At 47.5% G+C, this 19,547-nt stretch overlaps 1 protein-coding gene across 7 annotated transcripts in view; it reads left to right on the plus strand.

Moving 5' to 3' along the window:
• Positions 1 to 19,547, plus strand: part of DIP2A (disco interacting protein 2 homolog A) — a 104,146-nt gene that overhangs the window by 50,845 nt on the left and 33,754 nt on the right. For all 7 annotated transcript variants that reach the window (XR_003206217.2, XR_012376998.1, XM_025863382.2 and 4 more), the window contains 11 exons: positions 245 to 442; positions 7,573 to 7,664; positions 10,709 to 10,819; positions 12,061 to 12,184; positions 12,433 to 12,542; positions 12,932 to 13,034; positions 14,607 to 14,671; positions 14,905 to 14,998; positions 15,634 to 15,753; positions 17,294 to 17,408; positions 18,742 to 18,881. Coding sequence is in view for 5 of the 7 variants with exons in the window: in XM_025863382.2 (XP_025719167.1) it covers positions 245 to 442; positions 7,573 to 7,664; positions 10,709 to 10,819; positions 12,061 to 12,184; positions 12,433 to 12,542; positions 12,932 to 13,034; positions 14,607 to 14,671; positions 14,905 to 14,998; positions 15,634 to 15,753; positions 17,294 to 17,408; positions 18,742 to 18,881 (1,272 nt within the window). In the remaining 2 variants the exon portion in view is untranslated. The remainder of the gene's footprint in view (positions 1 to 244; positions 443 to 7,572; positions 7,665 to 10,708; positions 10,820 to 12,060; positions 12,185 to 12,432; positions 12,543 to 12,931; positions 13,035 to 14,606; positions 14,672 to 14,904; positions 14,999 to 15,633; positions 15,754 to 17,293; positions 17,409 to 18,741; positions 18,882 to 19,547) is intronic.

The following is a 19,547-nucleotide window of genomic DNA, read 5'->3' on the forward strand; positions in this document are numbered from 1 at the left end:
AGAGAGACATCAGGAGCAGGGGGAGGGGCAGAGGGAGAAGCAGGTTTCCCACGGAGCAGGGAGCCCGATGCGGGGCTCCATCCCAGGACCCTGGGACCATGACCTGAGCTGAAGGCAGACACTCACCGACTGAGCCACCCAGGCGCCCCTCTTATAGTTGGTATTTTTTAAGAGAAAGCTTAAAAACAGAATGTATGCATGGTCCTATGAAATGCTGATTTTTAAACTTCAATTTTGCTTACAGTGCAGCAACCAGATCCAAATCAGCCAAAGCCTGAGGGAAGCCAGATGGTGGTACTGAAAGGGGAACCTCTGGCTGTGGGGGTCCCCTGGCCCCCATCCCTGCTGGCCGCCCTGCAGCGGTGGGGTACGACGCAGCCCAAAGCCCCCTGTCTGACTGCCTTGGACACGGCTGGGAAGGCCTTCTACACCCTCACCTATGGCAAGTGTTAAAAGCAGTTGGGCTCTGGTTTAGCTGTAAAATGTTACATGTCATACAGCACAGACATACAGTTTCACGAACATGCTAGAACAGTTCCCAAGAGACCAACACAACTGTCAGAACAACAGAACATTGCCTCACTCCAGGTGCCCCTCCTGGACCACTGCCCCTTCCTCCCAGCAGCGGGGATTCCTCACTGACTGATGGCGACCAGCCACTGCTCTGGTGTCGAGGTTCACATCCAAATACGCACCTCTGAACAATGGAATTTGGTTTTGTCTCATTTTGAACTTTGTATAAATGAAATCATACAGTGTGTATTTTTTTGTTTGGCATCTTTTGGTTCTGTATTATATTTTTATGTAACACAAATCATAAGCGTCTGGCTTGATGCATTTTCACGGAGTGAATGTGCTCCTCTAACTAGCACTCAGCTCTCGAGCATTTCCAGGTCCCTAGGCCCCTTGTGTCCCTTCCAGCACATACATCCTCACAATGATGGTTGAACTGTCCTGATGCTTGTGGACATTTCTGGCTCTCCCTGTCCAAGTTTTATGTAAATGGAATTAAGTGAAAGGTGTTGTGTGTGCATTCTTTTGTGCAGCATTGTTTAGGAGACTCAGCCATGATGTTGTATGAAACTCATTGATGGATGTGTTTATTGTATGAATATGCCAGGAATTACTTGCGTACTCTACAGTAGATGGACCTTTCCACTGGGGCTATTCTGTATAGTGCTGTTATGAACATTCTTAGGTGAGTCCGTTCGTGCTGGGCATAAATGTACATGTACGAGCAGCCGTGTTCGGCTTTAGGACACACTGTTACACCGTGTCCAGACTGTGTGTGCAGACTTACCGTTGTTCCACACCCTTGCCAACACTTGATCTTGTCTCTTTATTTCATTTTAGCCTTTCCTGTATGTGTTTTATGGTGTCATTTATGGTAGTAATTTATTTGCGTTTCTCTGATGCCTAGTGATACTTCTGTCTGTTTATTGGCTGTTTGAATACCCTCTTTTATGTACTATCCAGATCTTCGGCTTGTTTTTCTATTTGGTTGCTAATGTTTTCTTCTTTGTATGTTTCAGATACATGTCTTTTGTCAGACTTGTTTTGCAAAAGTCTTCTTCCACTCTGTGGACTGTCTTTTAACACTTTTATTTGCAGCTTTAGATAAATAAGAAGTCTTAATCTAATCAGTCTAATTTATCTATTTTTTTTCCTTTATTTTAGCGGCTTTTTGTCCTGTTTGCCAAACCTAAGGTCACAAAGATATTCTTACTTTTTCTTCTGAAAACTTGCTTTACTCTTCATATTTAGGTGTCATGATTCATCTTCAGTTTAGTTTGTATGGTGTGACATTGGAATCATTTTCTTTCTTAGTGAATGTCTAATCGATCTAGTACCATCTACTGAAAAGGCAGCCCTTCCCCCAGGCATATCAGGTGAAAAGACACATGTGGGTCGGCGGCTGCCCTCATGCTCTTTTGTCTGTCCGTGCTCCCTGAACGCCTACAGCTTTCTGAGCCCTGGTGTCTGGTATAGATGCCCTTCAGCTCTGTGATTGTGCCTTACAGTTTTCTTGACTATTCTTGGCTCTTTGCATTTCTAAGCCATCTTTTGAATCAGTTTGTTAATTTCCAGAAAGATTCCTGCTGGGATATTGATTGGCACTGCATTGATTCTGTAGTTAAAATGTGAAGAGAATTGGTACCATTACAGTTACGGAATCTTCCAATTCAGGACTGTGGAATATTTTCCCCTTATTTCAAGGCCCCCTTTAATTTCTCTCATTAATGTTTTATACTTTTGAGTACAGAACGCTTGAGCATCTTTCATTAGATTTATTCCTCTTGAAATGGAATGATTAAAAACTTTTTTCTGCTCATTTGTTGCTTGTATATAGAAGTGCAATTGATTTTTTAAATGGTGATTTTTTAAAAAAAGATTTTATTTATTTGAAAGAGAGAGAGCACAAGCAGGGGGAGGGGCAGGCAGAGGGAGAAGCAGACTCCCTGCTGGTGCAGGGAGCCTGATGTGGGGCTTGAACCCAGAACCCTGGGATCATGACCTGATCTGAAGGTGGATGCTTCGCCAACCGAGTCTCCCAGGTACCCCTAAATGGTGATTTTATATCTAATAATCTCATTAAATTAACTTACTAATTCTTTTTCTGTTTGTTAATTAGTAGTTTGTCCATATATCTTTTGGATATCCTATGTTCAAAGTCATGTCATCTGTGAACAAAGACACTGTTATTTTGGCTTTCCCAATACTTGTGTCTTTTACTTCTTTCTTGCCTCACTGAAGAGCTAGAACCCCAGTACAATGTTGGGTAGTGGGCATATGCTTGCTTGTCCATCTCCGGTGGAAAGCTTTGGGTCATGAAGTATGATTGCTATTTTGTGGTAGAAATTCTTCGTCAGATTATGGAAGTTCCCTTCTATCCCTAGTTTACTAGAAGTTTTGTTTTGTTTTGTTTTAACCATGGATGGCATTGAATTTGTAAAACACTTTTTCTGCTCTGTCAAGATGATCGTATCTTTCTCTCTCCTCCCCGCTTAATTTGATGAATTACATTGATTAATTTTCAAATGTTAAGCAGCCTTGGCACTCCTAGAATAAATCCCACTTCGCCATGATATCTTTTTAACAAATGTCTGAATTTGATTCAGCCAGTGTGTTGTTTAGGATCTTTGCATCTGTACTCATGAGAGCTCAATCTGTAATTCCTCAGAAAGGCGCTCACTGCCCGCTGTGGTCTGCTCACAGCTCCCACCTGTTGAATTGAGGTTTCTCTCTCTCTCGTCCTTCTGGGACTTTGATTATACTTACACCTTTTTTGAATCCCATATAACTTTAATGTTCTTTTTTCTATTTTGTTTTCTTTTCTATGTATTTGGTTGACCCTTGAACAATACAGGGGTTAGGGGTGCTGACCCCTGCACAGTTGGAAACCCAAGTATAAGTTTTGACTCCCCCCATAACTTAACTACTACTAGTCTGCTGCTGACCAGAAGGCTTACTGATTAACATAAACAGTTGATAACACTTATTTTATATGTTGTTTTTATTATATATTGTATTCACACAATAAAGTTAGCTAGAGAAAAGAAAATGTTATTAACAAAATCTTAAGGAAGAGAAAATACATTTATAGTATTTATCAAAAAAAAATCCACAGGTAAGTGGACCTGGGTTATTCGAGGGTCGTCTGTACTTCAGTTTGGAGATTTTTAAATTTTCCTTTATTCAAATTCTCTAATCCTGTCTTCTGTGAAATTTTTATTCTATTATGAAATTCCTGATGAGTTCTTAATTTTGATATTGTCTTTTTAGTTTAGGATTTTCACTTCTGCATTCTAATTCCTATTCTAATTTTCTAGGAAAATCCTTTATCATTCCATGCATTGTCTTCATCCTTTCCTTTATTTCCCAGAATCCATACATCCCTTACCATGATGGAAAGTTTCTGTCAGCCAGCTCCAGGTCAGGTCACCTCTGGGCCTGTTGCTGTTGTCTGTACTTTCTCTTGGTTTTAGTTTGGGGAATTTAACTTTGGGATGCCTGGTACCTTTTTGATTAAATGTTGGACATTGTGTGTAAAAAGTTATGGAGGTTCCAGAGGAGGTTCCAGATGATGTCCCCTCCACGAGAGACGTTCCTCCTTCACTCCGCGTGGCAGGTAGCTTGGTGGCCTGTCTCTGCCTTGCAGTTGGGGCTGGCTCAGCCCCCCTCTGAGCACCTGTCTGTCCTTCTCCTCCAGGGTTCCCCAGCCATGGCTTCTGTCTCATGTGCTACGTAAGGACTCCACTTTGCTTCTCAGAGGTTTTCCACATGGGTTTTCGGCCCCTGTTGCTCACAGCCCCAGGACTCAGTACATTTCCGAAGGGGAGGCTGGCTGGGGTGTCGTGGCTTCCAGCCTCTGCCAGAAGCTCTGCTGTTATCTTCATGCCTCAGTGGCAGTGCTCCCTGGGCATGAGTCCATGAGATACTCTGTCTCCTGTGGGTGCCAGGGCCCACATAACCCCCAGCTGTGCACGTGGGTCAGCTCGCCTTCCCAAGGGTTTTCCCTCTCGAGCCTTAACTCCTCTAGTTGTCTTCGCTAGATGATTTCTGCATTTTATCCAGTTGTTGGATAAGATTGTTTTAGGTGGGAGCCCTGGTCTGCCACCAGTACTGTCTCCTATTTGGAAGCAGAGTCTTTTACCATTATGCTTTTATGATTCATATTATTGTGTATAGTTGTAGCTCATTCATTTCTGTCTAAGAACGAATAGATCAGAATTTACGTATTGGCTATAATGTTGATATCCAGTTTTGGCTCTCACAAACAATGCTGCTAGGAACATTCTGGGGTGTGCCACCTGGTACATAAGCATGCATTTTTTAGGGTATGTACTCCTGAGTGGAAGTGTTGGGTCTGGGATTATGCATATCTTCACATTTATCAGATAATGCCAAACGTTCCCAGTTTACACTTAAACTGATCAGTGGGTCAGTCCCATCTGTTCCCCATCATCAGGCTTCCTGGGGCTAATCTGGTGAGAATATGGTAGTAGTATTTCATTTTGGTGTTAATTTGCATTTTCCTGATCACAAAGTAGATTGACATCTTTTCCTGTTTTTTGGGTTTTTTTTTAATCATTTGGGTTTTCTCTTTTGTTAAGTACTATTGAATCTTTTGCACATTTTTTATGTAGGGTTATTTGTGGGAATTTTTGGTGTTTTCTGGATACCAGTCCTTGTCAGTGACATGTGCTCCTGGTGTCCCCCACTGTGAGCCTACCCCATCCACTGCTGACCAGTACCTTAGTGAGCAGAAGCTCCGCCCAACCTCACCTTCTTTTATGTTCACGGTGAATGCTTTCGGAGTTCTCCTTAAGGACTCTACCTAAGCCAAGGTCATACAGTTATTCTGTTGTCTTGCAATAGCTCTGCTGTTTTGCCATTCACATTTAGATGTACCAAATTTGCTGGGAATGAGTCTTGTGTACAGCGTGGGGATGGGTCCCAGGGTCCGTTTTTCAGGACAGATAGCCATCCGTTCCATTCTCATTCCCACAGGGCCACCACCCTTCTCCAGGCCACCTGTGTCATAGATGGAATTGTCCACACATAGTGGGGCTGTTGCAGTTCTTTGTTTTATCCCATTGAGTTAATATACTACCCTTATTTTTTTTTAAGATTTTATTTATTTATTCATGAGAGACAGAAATAGAGAGAGAGAGGCAGAGGGAGAAGCAGGCTCCCTGCCAAGCAGGGAGCCCGATGCAGGACTCGATCCCAGGACCCTGGGATCATGACCTGAGCCGAAGGCAGACGCTTAACCATCTGAGCCACCCAGGCGCCCAATATACTACCCTTATGCCAGCACCAACTTCCTGAATTACTGTGGCTCTATAGTAAATCTTGACATCCATGGAGGAAGTCAAGAGATTCATAATGTACCAGTCACATATGCAAGTAATGCAAATAATGACAGTTTTGTTTCCAACTGTTGGCCTTCTCTCTCCACCCTGCCCCCTTACTGCGTCGGCTAAGACTTTCAGTAAAAAGGCAGATGTCCTTGGCTTGTTTCTCCTTCCCCAGGGAAAACTTTCAATATCTGACCATTAATTCTGATATTTCCTGTAGGACTTTTAAATATGGGCTTTACCAACTTTAAGGAAATTTCCTTTCATTCCGAATTTAAATCATTTAAAATCCTGAATGATTGTTCAGTTGTTTTACCTTTTTTCACCTTTGTTAATGTGACAAATTATGTTGATTTTCTGTTAAAACTTTTTGCACTTTTTTAAGATTGATTTATTTATTTGAGAGAGAGTGCGTGAGAGTGGGGCAAGGGGCAGAGGCAGAGACAGAGAGTCTTCAAGCAGACTCCCCACTGAGTGTGGAGCCCTAGGTGGGGCTCAATCTCACCACCCCAAGATCATGACCTGAGCCAAACCAAGAGTCAGACGCTCAACCTATGAGCCACCCAGTGCCCCAAAACTTTTTGCGTTCTTGAGATAAACTGACTTTGTCATGATACATCATTCTTTTTATATATAGCTGGATTCAGTTTGAAAATCTGGATTATCAACATCTTGAATTGACCTTTGTATATAGACAAAGGCAACAGTGTTTTGAGTTGAATATTTTTTTTCTCACTGATTTCTCAGGTCCCACAGTTCACTTATTTCATAATGTTGCACCCATGTTTAGTTTTATTTATGATGAAATCTGAGCACTACTCGGGGGGCATGGCTGCTCAAATTGCATGTGGTCATTCCCCAGGAATTTGAAAGGGGCTGAATCGTTACTCTTGTGTCGCTTCTTTGGTACTACGTAGGGTGGGTGTTGAGGCTGCTTCAGTGTTGGGGATGGACTCGGGTTTTCTGTCGTCCTACCCCATTGTTGCCCCTCCTCAGTCTACCTCCCAGAGGCCTTTAGACTTCCTTCCCTTCCCTTTGTTTCATCGTCCATCTTCCTCAGTGACGTTGTCCTTTGTTGAGCGTTCACAGCTGCGCTCTGTACGTGAGCCTGCGTGCCGGAGTGGCGTGTGCCCGGCAGAATCTGCTGGGCCTGAGGGCTGGGTCCTGGAGGGACTGACGTCTCCTGGACGGTCTTCTCTTGTGTGAAAACTGGAGATGGAGATAGGACCCACCTCATGAATTAGAGAGGTTAAATGAATTCTATGCCACTCATAATCATAATAAGGGATGTAGTTGAGAGATATTTAATGACATGAAAATGCATCCGAAATACAATGTTGACTGAACAAAGCAGAGTGAAGTATGATCCAATTTCTTGAAAATTGCACGTACATGTATATATGCTTGTGTGTGTGTGTGTACATAACCAAAAGAATGCTGACTTTTTTCTGTTAGTTTTTCTATGCTCTAAATTTTCTATAATAAATTCCTGTTCTTTTTTTGTATTAAGAAAATTAAATCCATAAGTTATTTTTAAGAGAAAACTATGATGTTCATTACAGCATTGTGCAAAATAGTTATCAGTTGGAAACTACCTGAATTTCCAATAATAGAGTGATGGTACATTATGGGATATTGTGATTGCTACATCAAAATGTTATTTATCAGTTTCTTAAATTTTACATTGCTTAGTATTTTTATTTTATTTTAGGCAAACTTTGGAGTCGGAGTTTAAAACTAGCTTATACTCTACTTAATAAACTGACTAGTAAGAATGAACCACTACTTAAACCTGGAGACAGAGTAAGTAACTAGAATATAACTTATTGGAGTGAGCAAAAGCAAACTCTAAAAATATGTCTCATTGAAATCAGTATTCCGTCAGTTGGTTAGACTTATAGCATTAATACGAGGGGCTTAAAGTCAGCAAAGAAAAATATTAAATATGGACAAAGTTTATGACGATGTACGTAAGATGATGGTTCTTTTCATTCTTCATTGCTCATCCACTGACTCTTCAACATCTTTCCTCTTTGACTTCTTATCTATTGACTTTAGTAAAAATATTAATATTAATAAAAATTGGATCCCCAAAGCTTAAGTTTTATGAGTAAACGTTGACCCTACTTGGAAATTCATCTCTTCCTCTTGTCCCTGTGGCCAGGCAGCCCCCTCTTAGCTCACAGCTGAGGTAGAACATGAAGGAGGCTAGAGGCTTATTAGTTCCTTGTACTTACTACACTGCCCAACATTTTGCAGTAGCCACATGGGGCCATTTAAATTAACCACGGTTAAATAAAATAAAAAATTTCGTTCCTCAGTCACCCAAGCCACTTTTCAAGGGCTCATGAACCACATGTGGCTAATAGCTACCACATTTGATAGCTTGGAGATAGAACGTTTCCGTCATCATAGGAAGTAATGTTGGTGAGCATGGCTCTGGGCAAACTGAAGCAGACGCAGGGAGCGCAGGTAGACCAGAACGTCCACGATGGAGGGCAGGACACTCAATAGTGAGACCCCCTAGTGAGAGGCCTGTTGTGGTCAGATCGCCCCACAGTGAAACTGTAAGTTTCAGGCAACTCTTTGAGTGTCCACTCTAAAAAGAACCAGTCACCCAGGACATTTGAAGAATGTGAAAGAAAACAACCAACAGGCAAAGAAAAGAAAAACAAGAAAAGGGAAAAGTGGGGGGGGAGGTGGAGGGAGGAAACAAACCTGGAAGAAAGTCACATACAGAAAATAAATTTTTTTTAAAAATTAGTCTTAATATCCCTGGAGAACTAAGGTGAAGATATCGCTCCACAAAGCAAGACAAAGATGCTAGTGGGGAAGGCTGAGAGATGGCAAGTGGGAAGGACAGAAGGACAGAAACTGAGCCTTGGTCAAGAAGGTCCGGCGTCCGGCTGGTAGGAGTTCCAGACGGGAAAGGGGACAGAGAGTAGAGAATTCTAAGTGGTGGTAGTAATGCCGTCAACATCCTGAAGCTGGAGGGTGAGAGGGCCCGCAACAGAGCTCCTCACCGCTTACTGAGCAGGACCAGGGTGCAGGAACCAGCCTGCGAGCTCCCGGGCGGGCAGGAGCGGGCCGTGGTGCAGGGCAGCCTGGGAGGGGTACGCGGCTGGGCGTCTGGTAAGACTTAGGACAACCTGACGGGTTGGCTACTTAGAAAATACTTTGGAAAGGTATTGAACATATCTGGCGGAGCATTGTAGAGCATATTGGCCAACAGATACGTGGAAAGCAAAGCAAGTAGAGGTGGCCATTACCATCAGCAGATGTGGACTCGGCTGAGAAACGGGAATTGTCCGAGAAGGGTACTTGATATGTTGTGCTTTAGAATGAAACTGTAAGAGTTCCTGATTTATGTTGTGCTTTAAAATGGCTCTAAGAATCACTAATTTATTTTTCTTGAAAAAGATTCCTGCAAGGACAGAGACTTCCAGATACCCTTCTTGACTCCTGAGAGAGTCCGCGGAGTTAGGTTAATTATGGAAGATTGACGGATCACGGTGAATGAGCTAACTATCAGATGTGGGTGGCCAATTCATCGCCCTGTGGGAAAAAGAGTTTATAAAAGTGAACAAACACAACTCTAAATTCTCTAAAAATGTTTTTATACCAAACAGCTAGTCTCAAAGCTATGGGTCACAGTTCTGGTGCAACCACTATTAATATCAGCTTTTAAAGGAGAGCTTTGCCCTTTTCAGCAAATTAACTTGTTAGAAACTGGATTTCCAGACCTCAAGGGGAGAGTAGAGGTGTAGCTTAAATTGTGTCTTATCAAGTAGTTATACGTAGCCATTGTTTTGTGTTCTCAGGGGCCCGGTGTTAGCATCTACTATCCTGACTTTATCACTTATGGTTTCAAGCACACTTATTACAATATTTGGGGTTTACAAAATCTTATTCCATAAATAGCTTTTAATTTTACCTGATGTTGTTAGAAATGGCAGCTGCAAGGATGGGGAGGAGAAAGGCAGGAATGGAGAGGGCTGGGAACTCCTCTACAATAAAGGGAAGTAAAGTCTATACTGAGACATTTTCAACAATAGAATATAGCAGTGTACGCATAATACTCAAAAATGGGAGAGTAAACGGCAAAAGGAAGATGTAGGATGTTTTGAAGAGGTTGCCTTGGGGAGTGAGGGAGGATGGAGCATGGGGGTATTGTTTTCCATTAGTACTTTTGTCATCTTAAATTCTGTGTTTTTAAAATGTTTTTGATAAAAATGAAAGTGTAAGATGAATAAAATAGAGCATGTAACTTAAACAGTAGCAGCATGGGGACCAGGGGACTCTGCAGTAGGAGCGGCGGTGGGGGTCTCCGCTGATTGGTCTGGTGCCCTCCCCCCTCCCTGTCAGTACATTTAAGTCTTGAGCGAAGATTTGATCGACTAAAACTTTGGTGTTAGGATTTTATCTTCTGGAAGGTATTTTGGGTATAATTTGGTGCCGTGCCCACTCTTCCTGTTGCTGTGGGTGTTTTTCGCCCGGGCTGACAGATGTGGGTGGTGTGCCCCAGACAGGCAGCGTGCGCGGAGCGAGCCAGGTCTCCGTCCCACGCCAGACTTGTGCTGGACTGCCGTTAGGCACAAACGCTCCAAATTATTTTGTTGCTTGTAGAATAAAGACCTCAACCTGAAAACTATTTATGAAAAGTTACATGGTTGAGGAAATCTAAGGACCAAGAATTAACCCCCAAATTACATTTTCTGAACTACATTTGAAAAGCTGTAAGATGATCTAAAATGTCCAAATTCCATCTAGTCAGCGGGTGTTCTGAACATTGAGATGACGGCATCATTCGTGAGTGGATTTCATGGATTTCCTTTGTACTGTTGTAGGTGGCCCTGGTGTTTCCGAACAGTGACCCTGTGATGTTCATGGTGGCATTTTATGGGTGTCTCCTGGCAGACCTGGTTCCTGTCCCCATAGAAGTGCCATTAACAAGAAAGGTAGCTAACTTGGTCGGGGCCGTGGGGCTCCGGCCCTGTGAGGTTCTCTTCAGAAGCTGGCGCTTTCCTGCTGGAGCGGCCTGGCAGCCCGGCGCTGTTCTGAGTGAAGAGAGGGAGGCAGGCAGGTCAGGGCTTGAGAGAGTGTTAGATGCGGAGTCGGCTGCAGTCCGGCTCTCGTGTGTCTTGTTGTGAGAGGGACTTTAGAAGCTGTAGACGGAGCTATTACGTCATCTCTCTGAATTTTTCAGAACAAATGGTGCATGTTTTTTCCTCTGATGGATAGAATTTACGATCAGATTTTGTTAAACTGTCTCCCAAAACCATACACTTATTGATAATAATTCTCATTTCTTGGGAATGAGTAAGTCACACTGTGACATATTGTAACTCCTTCTCAGTGATAGTTTTGAATATGTGAGGTGGGAATTTGCTTGCTTTTCTGTCTGCTTACATAACAGCAAGCAGTTTTTATTACTGACAAATGATTAATGTGGGGGACTTGGTGATGTTCTAGGGAGCTATTACATTTCAAGTATAAATGTCAGTAATCTGATTATTGAAAAAAAGTATTTTAGGAATACACAAGGCACGTATTTTTAGAAAATTAGAGTTTTCTACCCTATCAGTGTTCAGGTAGTTAAAGTAAGCATTATCAGCAACAAATACTCAAGAATCCCAAAAGTGAAGTTTGACATAAAACCAGTACACCCGAGGATAATATACGATGAACAGATATTTGAATACTGAGGGAGATTCTTCAGAAAAAGCAAGATTTGTCAAACTTGCAGGAAGAAAGTGATAAAACGTTACTGGGGGATATGTATAAAAGAAGCGTTGACTGGAAGGAAATGTGCATTTCTGTGGGAAATAAGTAATTGTGTTAAAGTGTTAAAGGTTGGGCCTCCCCAGATTAATCTGCAAATTTTAAAGATGACTCAAGTGGAAATTTCCATGCTATTATTTTTGGTTTATTAAAATGCTGCTAAATGTCATTTACAAGAAAACACTGAGAAATTAGCCCATTATCCAGAACTTTCTATTTCATTGCAAAAAATATATCTTTTACATTTAAAAATGATTCTATTTAATTTCCATGAAAATAGAGTATATACCCGTTTAGGATTCAGTTGTAGAAGTTGATGAGGGCGAATGAAGGTGAAGGGCTCAGCTTTCTTGGTGGGCCTGAGCGGTGCAGGGCCCACTGTGGCAGCCCCGTGAGCGCCTCGCTGTGTTTTCTGCAGGATGCTGGCAGCCAGCAGGTCGGGTTTCTGCTGGGCAGCTGCGGCGTCGCCCTGGCCCTAACCACGGACGCTTGTCAGAAAGGCCTGCCCAAGGCACAGACAGGAGAGGTGGCGACTTTCAAAGGTAGGCCCCCAAGGGCAGGGGAGGTGTCTCCAGCAGGAGTGAGGTCCTTGTCAGAGGCCTGCACGTCCTGCTTCCCCCTGGTTCAGAGTCACTGGTCAGAGGCACCTACTGAATTAAATATAAATTAATACAAAGTGAACGGACGGAGACTTGTGTTCCCCAGGTGCGCAGTAGCTGGTAGCTGTGTGGTGGGTGGCTTAGCCCTGAGGCCCGCTGACCACTCTCCTGGGCCGTCTGTACCCTCACAGGATGGCCCCCGCTCTCCTGGCTGGTGATCGACGGCAAGCATCTGACCAAGCCCCCCAAAGACTGGCACCCGCAGGCCCAAGATGCAGGGTCTGGGACTGCCTACATCGAGGTAATGGCCTCGTCTAACTCAGAGCACGTTGAAGCAGCCCCCACAGGCTCAACTCTTGTTTCTCATGAGTGTAAGCTGCCATTTATTTTAGATTACAGGCTTAAACTTACCCTTCTGTTTGATCTTCACCCCAGAGACAGAAAGGGTCGGCAGTTATGGGGGAGCCCGCATGCACTGCTGTACCCAGGCACTTACCCCAGGGGTGCCCCACTTTCCTCTGTGGGTGTCACCCCAAGACTCACGGCGTATCGTGTGCTCCCGTGTGATGGGATGGTTAGTGAAGAACAGACAACTGACCACTTCTTTTTAAATTCTGCCAGCCTCCCATTCAGTCTGCTGTGACCTCCAGAGGCATCACATAATGGATTTTTTTTCTTGAAATCTTTCAGTATAAAACCAGCAAAGAAGGCAGCACAGTGGGGGTCACGGTGTCGCACGCATCCCTGCTGGCCCAGTGCCGGGCTCTGACTCAGGCTTGCGGCTACTCAGAAGGTAAGGGCGTGCAGGCCCCTGGGGACTGTGGCTGTGTGTCAGTCTGGCCCTTTCGCCCAGGTGGGGCCAGAGTGCTCAGAGCTCTCTGCTTGTGCTGGGTGCGTGGGGGTTAGGTCACCCAGGCAGGCCCACTCAAGGTCCTTCCCAGTACATGTGTGTGTCTGTTGATCTTAAGGAGCATGAAATTCACATACCACCACTTAGGCGTGGTGGGCGGTTCCGTCTGTGACATAGCTGAGGGGCAGTGTATTTTGTACTTGATGGACCCACTTTTGTATTACTGTGGGTTTGGCGTAAACTGTCACGCATGCAAATACACAAACGGAATCTTGAAAGTCATAGATTTTCTGTTGGTGATAAAGGTAGCACCTCCCCCCATTTACTGTTAAATATCGGATATTTAACTTAGAACTGTTATTTTAAAAAACTATAAAAACGATAGTTTCCCTACTGTAACAGTACTGGAATTGAATAAAACTAGAAAGTAAATTGAATGGTATGTTGTAAATAACTAAAATACACGTGTTTAAAAGTAAGGGGAAAATAAAAATAAAAGTCGGGTCGCTGCAGACTTCAGTGGAGATTTGGAGAATGATTTTAGTTATATTCAAGGGCCTGAATAATTTTTTGAAAATTGGATCTATTAAGCCACATGGTGTCCTTTTTCTGGACATGTGTATATCACATATCATTTGGGGGCTTTAGCAACAGAGGGAGCATATACATACAGAACTCTAGAAAGCAGTCTCATCTCCCGGCACAGCAGACTCATCTTCACCGCTGGTGTCTGTCCTGAGGGGTGCACCTCAGGGTTGCTGTGGCTTCGGTTGGGGGGCCTCGAGCCAGGTCCTGCAGAGTACAGGGCTCTGTGGGCAGCCCTGGGTCACCACCCTTAGTGGAGGAGAGCAGAGAGAAGGGACAGCTTTCTGAGGGGAAGCGACATGAGCAGCATGTGACGTTTCCCAAAGATGCAGAGTGGTGGCCTCGGTGTGAGAATGGGGGAGTCTGGATGTACAGTGAGAAGTAAGCACATCCGTGTGCAGTGGGAGAGTCTCGAGGGGTCGCTCAAGTACACGCTGTTCCTTATGTTTTCAGATTAGTGATCAGCATAGCTCTGGTTTTTTTTTTTTTTCAAGATGTTTAAGGATTTTTATTTATTTATTTGAGAGAGACAGAGAGGGAGAGAGAGAGCACGAGCAGGGGGAGGAGCAGAGGCAGAGGGAGAAAGCAGACCCCCCGCTGAGCAGAGACCCTGATGAGGGGCTCGATCCCAGGACCCTGGGATCATGACCTGAGCCGAAGGCAGACGCTTAACCCACTGAGCCACCCAGGCGCCCCAGCATAGCTCTGTTTTAATCCAAAATTGTTTGACTGACTTCTGAGTTTTTCTGGTAATTTGAATAGATAACCAAGACGATTGATTAATTGGTACATGGTATTTGGAAATGCTGTGTATGTTTCCTAGAGCTCTTCATGTCAATCAATGATGTGTTCATCTCAGAGTTTCTTTAAAAATGCACATGACTTGTGAAGAGGGTCACAAGTGGTTTAACCATCTTTGTCCACTTGCAGCTGAGACATTAACAAATGTGCTGGATTTCAAAAGGGATGCTGGTCTGTGGCATGGAGTGTTAACAGTGAGTGTTGTTTGCTAATGATCTAATGGTTGGAATTGAGGGATCCTAATGCTTCATATCAATAGATGACACCAAGCCCTATTTTTAGGTGATGTAATTAATCCTTATCTGAAGTGAAGTGTCATCATGAGGAGGGCGTTGATGTTATCTTTGCCTTCTCTGGCATGGTGTGGCCCCCTGCTGTCTGCACCTGAGCAAGGCCTGCCCCTTGAGCACCTCCGTTTCTTCCACAGAGTGTCATGAACAGGATGCACGTCATCAGCATCCCGTACGCGCTGATGAAGGTGAACCCTCTGTCCTGGATTCAGAAAGTGTGTTCCTATAAAGGTAATGGGAAATAGCACCATCATCTGACTCATCCTTCATTCAAGAAGTCACTTTGATTTAATCCTTGGTGATTCAGAAAGTAATAAAGCCGACATGCGGAACTGCAGGGATGAGCTGAGGAGCCCTGACTGCCTGCGCGCACCATGACCAGTCGTGGACTGTGCCTGGCCTGTGCACATGGCCTGGGCGGCCCTTGTCAGGGGCAGCCCTGTGGCAGCTCTCTTCTGCAAACACCATAGGCTACTAATTTTGTTCTCTTGAAATTTTCTTTACAGCCCCATCAGTACTCCCGGTTCTCAGTAGTGGAGATGGCTTTAATCTGAGGTTAGGGCTTTAGAAGCCACCAGTGTGCTAGAGCTGTTGATTCCCAGGACGCAGTGTGGACAGAGGGCCATGGGGCTGCCCGGAGGCCTTGCCCTCCTGCCCCCTGCCTTGGTCAGCCACAGGGCTTCCTCGTCCCTCGGGCTCTGCTCCAGCAGGCCTGGGGGGCCCCTTCGTGACCCCCTGAGGCTGGGCCTCAGGTTTGTCCTCACACTCACTCGTCCTGGGGACCCGTGTTGACTCGGGTGTGTCTGTGAGGAGCAAGGGTGCCGCTTGCCCGTGACACAGGGCACTTCTGTGCTCCCCCTCTGCAGCCCGGGCCGCGCTGGTCAAGTCCCGCGACATGCACTGGTCTCTCCTAGCTCAGCGAGGTCAGAGGGACGTCAGCCTCAGCTCACTGCGCATGCTGATCGTGGCCGACGGCGCTAACCCCTGTGAGTAAGCGCAGCCGAGCGAGGGCGTGGCCATGGCCTCCCCTCCACAGGCCTGACTTGGGAGGGAAGAGGTTCAAGTACAACATGCCAGGAAGTAGCACTGAGGTGTTACATCCATAAATGTCCTGCCGTGTGCTGGGCCACACGCCCTCTTGATGGGGACTCACTGGTGTGTATCTTGTGCATGTTTATGAAGGCACTGAATTTAAAGCAATTTTAACACCTCGGACAGAAGCTACAGTAACAAATGACCGGAATGTGGTTATTGCCTGGGAGCCTGTCCCAGCTTCTTGTCCTTGGCCCCTGTGGCCCCAACGATCGGCTCGACCTCCTGCTGGGATCTCCCCTGGCGTGCCGCTGTGCACCCTGGGCTCTGCTCAGGGTCTGAGCATGGCTGCTTGGCGACGGCTGTCTGAGGCCTGCCGTGGGGTGTTCCCTGGGGAGGCGTGGTGGACCTTTGCGGGGTTTCCAGGCGGCACAAAGCCCTTGACCAGGTAGGAGGCTGTTCTCGCTTTAACAGCTATGTGCCGCTATTTTTGCATTGAAGCACCTGGACTGGGGGCTGGCCTTTCATCTGTGAGGAGGGCCCTAATAGCCCTGCGCCCCTGGTCCCCCACCGCCCAGGAGGGCACCCTGCTGTCCAGCTCCTCCACCTGTCCCTGGGCCCAGCAGGGCCCCTCCATCCTGCCTCCAAGATACCCAGGGTTGGGTGCCCTGCATCCCCACGCCCGCCTGAACCCAGTCACATGCCTGGTCCTGGCCTCACGCCCCTGCAGGTCCTCCACTCTGCTGCACCCCCAGCAGCTCCTCACCGGGCACCGGGCTCACCCTCCTGGCTACAGACCCCGGTCCCCCACAGACCTTAGATCCTGCCACTCCGCGTGCCCTCCAGTGCCCTATGGCACTGAATGACTGGGTTGTCTTGTGTGTCCTCTGCTGTCTGCCGGTGCCCAACAAGAACTGGACGCAGCGCCCCTGCTTTTCCACAAGCCTCGCTGTGGCAGGGTGCCTGAGGGTTGTGGTACAGCCCTGGGGTCCCAATGGGTGCAGCCCCGAGCAGGTGGTGCCCTCCTGCCTGGGAGCTGAGCTTCCATATCCATGACACCTCAGACTGGCCGGGGCGAGTCGAGGAGAAGCAGGGGCAGCCCGGGGACAGTGTGTGGGCTGCCCCTGTGGGGGGTTACTTGGCCGACCCCACAGCCCTGAGGCACTCCCAGCAGCACCTGGGCCTCGCCATGAGGGAGGTTTGCCCCATAAATGCTCCTCGGTCACCTCCCAGCAGCAGACCTGTGAGGAGATGGGGCGAGGGTGGGGCTGGCCGTGAGTTAGTGCTCAGACACAACGCAGAGGTGCAGCAGAGGCCTTCCCTGAGAGACGTCCAGCTCTTACCTGCTGGTGGTTTCCACGCGCATCATGTTTTCCATGGAAGCAGCCCCACCCCTCCCCATAAGTCTCCTGGAGCTCGTGTGCCCGCGCGTTGGTGTCAGGCCTGTCCCTGTCAGCCCTCCAGTTACCCCATGTCTCCCTCTGTCTCACGCAGGGTCCATATCCTCCTGTGATGCATTCCTCAATGTCTTCCAATCCAGAGGGCTGAGGCCTGAGGTCATCTGTCCTTGTGCCACTTCTCCTGAGGCGTTAACAGTTGCCATCCGCAGGTGAGGTGGTTGCTTGCTCCGTCTTCCTCATGCACCTGCAGTACCCGTGCTGCCGAGTGTGGGAGTCTGCTCTAGGCAGGAGAATTCACGAAGCAACGCCGGGCCAGCTTCCCAGGCGTGTGCACATGGTGGGGGGGGCAGCCCCGGGCACCATGCCCCCCGCCCTGGGCTGGTTGCGCGTCTCACTCCAGCCTGAATCCGTGCCGGGACTTGGGTAGCGGCTCCCTGGGCTGTGATCTCTGGGCTTGTTCTCCCTCCGAGCGCTCCTCTTCCTTCTTGGCCTTCATAAACGTCGCAGCCCGGCGCCCTTCCCTCCCCCGACGGGGGCCCCTGGCATCTCCAGTGCCCGGCAGCCAGGGACGGGTCTGTCCCTGCGGGGCTGTCCTGGAGAAGCACCCTGGCCCAGCGCTCACCCCCGCCCCCTCCTGAGGAAGCCCCACGCGGCTCCTGCAGCTGCATTCTCTCTGCGCTCCTCCCGTCTCAGCCCGGAGGGTGGGGTCGGGACCTCAGAGCTGGCAGCTCTTGTCCTTCATGCTCCTAACGGGCCACCTTTTCCTTCCCGGGTCCCCTCTCGCACCCTAGGGCTCTTGTCCGCGGCGGCCTCTGGGTGCCGTCCTGGAGTAGAGGGCGGTGTGCTCACAGTTGAGAGTGTCTCTGCATTAATTTTCTACTCTCAACCCAGTTATTAGAAAGTCAGTCATGGTTGTGGTCTTGTGTTATATTAGTCTGTGCTTTCATATGTGCAAGTATTAAATAATCCTAAAATTTTAATAACTTAGCAAGAAGAAGAACATCTTTATCCTTCACAAACCATAAGGTATTCCTCATTCCTTTGCTCTATGGTGACACCTCAGTCCCACTCCTGGTGGCATCAGACACTGTATTTCTCCTGCATTCTGCGTCAGGAGTTTGGGAAGGGCTCCACTGGTGGTTCTGGCTTGCAGTCTTGGGGTGTCTCTGGACTGGATGCGTTGGGGGCTGCTCCGGGCTTCCTCGGGGCCTCTCCTTCTGCTGCCCAAGGCTCCCAGCAAGTGTCCCAGCACAGCCAGGCAGAAGCTCAGTCAGCTTTATGACCTCTCTGGGGAGGTCACAGAGTGTCACTTAGACTCTGGCCACAGACCCACCAGATGCCCCCGGTGGGGGAGGAGTGTGCAGGTGCCCATGCCGAGCAGCGTGCCGCGTCTTCAGGAGGCCTGTCCCCCACGGCCAGCCGTGTGTGGTGCAGAGCTGAGGCTTTGGTGCAGCATCATCCTGCAGGCAAGCTGGGCACGGATCCCTCCCTGCCATGGGTGCTGTCCCCTCGTCAGTGCGTCTGTCTGCTTTTGTCTTCCAGGCCGCCAGACCTGGGAGGACCTCCACCAAAAAAAGCTGTCCTGTCGATGAACGGTCTCAGTTTTGGTGTGATCAGAGTTGATACTGAAGAAAAGTTGTCCGTTCTTACCGTTCAGGACGTTGGTCAGGTGCTGCCGGGAGGTAAGGGACGAGCTGCAGTGTGTCCAGTCTCGCAGCTGCTTGACGTAACAGGAGTCCTGAGTGCTCCAGGCTTCGTGGGAGTGATCTGCAAGCTCACAAGCAAAAAGCTTCTGAGCAGCGGTTTTCCATGTATATTGGGGTTTTAATTTATAGTGTTATTTTTTGGTTTTTGCCTGCCTCTGTATTAAATTTAAGGTTGCGCAAAACCAGGAGGGTCTGTTGGTGGCCCCTGAGCCGGATGTGTGGTTCTCCGGTGTCTGGGAGCTGGAGCGCTGACTGCGTGTCAGGCACGGGCGTCATGCTGCACACACATGGAGGCACTGATCAGCTCACAGCACTCCAGAGTCTGCAGACAGCCTGATCACCGGGTGCCACCAGCCAGGGTAGCAGGGATGTGTTCGGTCAGGAGCATGACTCTGAAGGTTGCAAGAAATTCCCATTGCAGCCTCCTAGCCCCCGGGCCCCCTGGACCTGAGTGCTGGCCCTGGAGGCCCGGTGACAGTTGTGAGCTGGGGAGGCTCTGTGCATGCTCTTCTATGGTTGCACCTCACTGTGGTGACCTCGTGGTGGCTCGGCTTCCTCCTCGCCATGCGGGCCCTTCTGAGATTCATGGGCAGCTGTCTTGACCCACGCTATGTGCGTGTGTGTGCACAGTGCTCCCCCCCC

Source organism: Callorhinus ursinus, unplaced genomic scaffold, assembly GCF_003265705.2.
Source record: "Callorhinus ursinus isolate GAN/ISIS: 27379988/994484 unplaced genomic scaffold, GSC_fseal_2.0 scaffold98, whole genome shotgun sequence".
Lineage (NCBI taxonomy): Eukaryota > Metazoa > Chordata > Mammalia > Carnivora > Otariidae > Callorhinus > Callorhinus ursinus.